The sequence below is a fragment of the Mus caroli genome, chromosome 2 (genome assembly GCF_900094665.2).
Source record: "Mus caroli chromosome 2, CAROLI_EIJ_v1.1, whole genome shotgun sequence".
Taxonomy (NCBI): Eukaryota; Metazoa; Chordata; class Mammalia; order Rodentia; family Muridae; genus Mus; species Mus caroli.
This window is the reverse complement of record NC_034571.1, coordinates 65,057,620-65,060,119: the sequence shown is the minus strand read 5'-3', so window position 1 is coordinate 65,060,119 and position 2,500 is coordinate 65,057,620. Positions and strand designations below refer to the sequence as shown.

Genomic DNA, 2,500 nt, shown 5'->3' with positions numbered 1-2,500 from the left:
GGTTTAATTAGGTGATAACTGGTTTGTGCTATCTACTTCTAATTACTTAAAAGGCCAAGGCATTTCCTTACTGTGACTTTTCTTTATTGGTGCCGCTCATCAGTTTTTCTGAAAGAGAAAAGACACATATTTGGTATTTTTTTCCCTACAGTGCTATCCCTAACATAAAATTTTAGTTGAGAAATAGTTAAGGTTTTTTTTTTGAAAGTTAGATAACACAGGATTTAACTGTTGAATTATACAATGACATCCAACCATTCCAATATTCTTAATTAGTACTCAAAACAAGATCATGGTCAAATGCATTCTAAGTAATAAATCATTTACCCTTCGGATCATACAATAGCAATCTGCCATTCTGTCTGCTTTTTGATGCCTAAAATAGAAGCAGGAATAAAAACTAGAATTATCATTATTATTTTAGTTTGAAGTATTTGGAAAATATATTATGAGCCTCTATGTAAATATTTCTATTGTATAATATATTCTAAAGCCAATTATTTCTAAACCTTATAAATGGATGGTAGAGCTGACACAAAGTATTCTAAAAGCAAAAACAAAACAAGATCAGAATCTCCGGCAATACACGTTTTATTTACTTTTTAAAATCTTTTTGAGACGAGGCATATTTATGCATTTGTGGCTGGCCTTGATCTTACTGTGTAGCCATGGACAATTCTGAACATCTAATTTTTTTCTTTCCCCTCCCAAGTGTCAGGAGTGAGGTGAAGAAATGGTTTAGCCATTACAAGGGTAGGCTCATAGTTCAAAATGAGCAAAACCAAAGAGGACAGGCGTGTGCAACTATGTCAGTTTGTGCAGGCTGGGGGTGTTGACATCAGGGCTTCCTGTGCGCATGCTAGGCAGGCACTGTACAAGCTAAGCTCCGCCCCCAGCCCCGAATCCTTTACCTGCACATCAGTCTTGTCCAGGTAGTTGCTGAAAAACAAAGAGGACACTTTTACTTCCTAACTGCCAAACACAGAATTAGGAGCAGGAGGTCACACGTTATAAAACCTAGAGCCGTGTTTCCCAACCCCCAACTTGGGGGTCGTGACCCCTTGGGGGGGCTCAAACAATCCTTTCACAGGGTTGCATACTACCACCAAAAAATAGATATTTAGATTATGATTCTTAACAATAACAAAATTACAGTTGTGAAGTAGCAACAAAAATGATTTTATGGTCGTGGGTCACCACTACATGAAGAACTGTATCAAAGGGTGCCAGCATTAGGAAGGTTCAGAACCACTGCTCTAGAGAAACCAACTTTCTTCTCATCTCATCTTGAGGTCCATCTAAGCAGAGCTGCAGGAAGGATTCTGCACGGGACAGTGGTAATGTGTTGGACCGTCCACTAGTTTTGTTATCTTTTCAGTTCATTATCTTGGATTCTAGGTCTAGATTGAAGTACAGTCAATAGCAGGCTCTGGGACACCCTTCCCACCGAGCTGACTCTGGAAATCATAACTTCTTTCCAGCTAATAGTTATACGTCCCTCGCCAGCTTCAAGAAACTAAATGTGATAAATAAATCTCTGCCATTGTCCAGCTTGCTGGTGCCACCATAGATAACTTTTAGAGGAAATCTGAGCCAGAGGAAGGTGGAGGCTTCCACATTTAGGATATGGAATTATGGAATTGTTTAAATATATAAATGTACAAATTGATCTTTTATTTTATCCAGTGATACATTTTAATTTTTATCTCATAAGTCTTCACATGCATTTACTAATACTTAGAAGTTTAATGTTTTCTCCTCTTTTGGACCCACCAGAAGAGGGCATCAGATCCCATTACAGATGGTTGTGAGCCACCATGTGGCCATAAGATCTGAACTCAGGACCTTTGGGAGAGCAGTCAGTGAGTGCTCTTAACTGCTGAGCCATCTCTCCAGCCCTTCTCCTAGATTTTTGTTGCTTTCTAGGCTACTCAGTTACAGGATTGATTTTCCTCATAATGGAGTCCTTCATATATCTGGATAAGTCATTTAGTTGTATTATTTTTACTTATGGAAAAGGTCACACTTATTTCTACCATACATCAACAATTCACTTGTCCCTCCACTTGGCTCCACATCTCATGGCAGACTTCTTGTTTGTTTCTGAGACAGGGTATCACTTTGTAGCTCTGTCTGACCTAGAACTCACTACACAGAGCAGACTGAGTTTGAATTCACAAAGAGCCACCTGCTTCCCAAGGGCTGGGATTACAGATGTGTACCATTATGCCTGGACCTCAAACCAGACTTTTAGAATGGTTATTACTACCTACCTGGGAATTTCAGGAATACAAAATTCAGGGCTAAGACTGTGAACAACAAAGCAAAGAGGCATTAGTTGGCACTGCTCCCTTTTCAAATGGCTCTTGTTGAGAAGATGGTTCTAATACTTTGTCTTAATTAGGCTCCCAAAAGCTGAGCTTCCAGATGTTAAGGGCTCCTGTCCCCAGCCAGCTTTGACTGGTAAGGGACTGAGGGAGAGAGAGTGACAGAGAGCGAG

General features: G+C 39.7%; 1 protein-coding gene across 3 annotated transcripts in view; it reads right to left on the bottom strand.

The window, feature by feature from the left end:
- The window catches only part of Erich2 (glutamate rich 2), a 34,293-nt gene that overhangs the window by 19,684 nt on the left and 12,109 nt on the right, over window positions 1-2,500 (bottom strand). For 2 of the 3 annotated variants that reach the window (XM_021155339.2, XM_021155342.2), the window contains exons 4-7: window positions 2,274-2,309; window positions 912-939; window positions 328-376; window positions 72-108 (exon numbers count right to left, since the gene is read on the bottom strand). In XM_021155339.2, the coding sequence (XP_021010998.1) occupies window positions 72-108; window positions 328-376; window positions 912-939; window positions 2,274-2,309 (150 nt within the window). The remainder of the gene's footprint in view (window positions 1-71; window positions 109-327; window positions 377-911; window positions 940-2,273; window positions 2,310-2,500) is intronic. The other variant, XM_021155345.2, reaches the window with a different exon arrangement.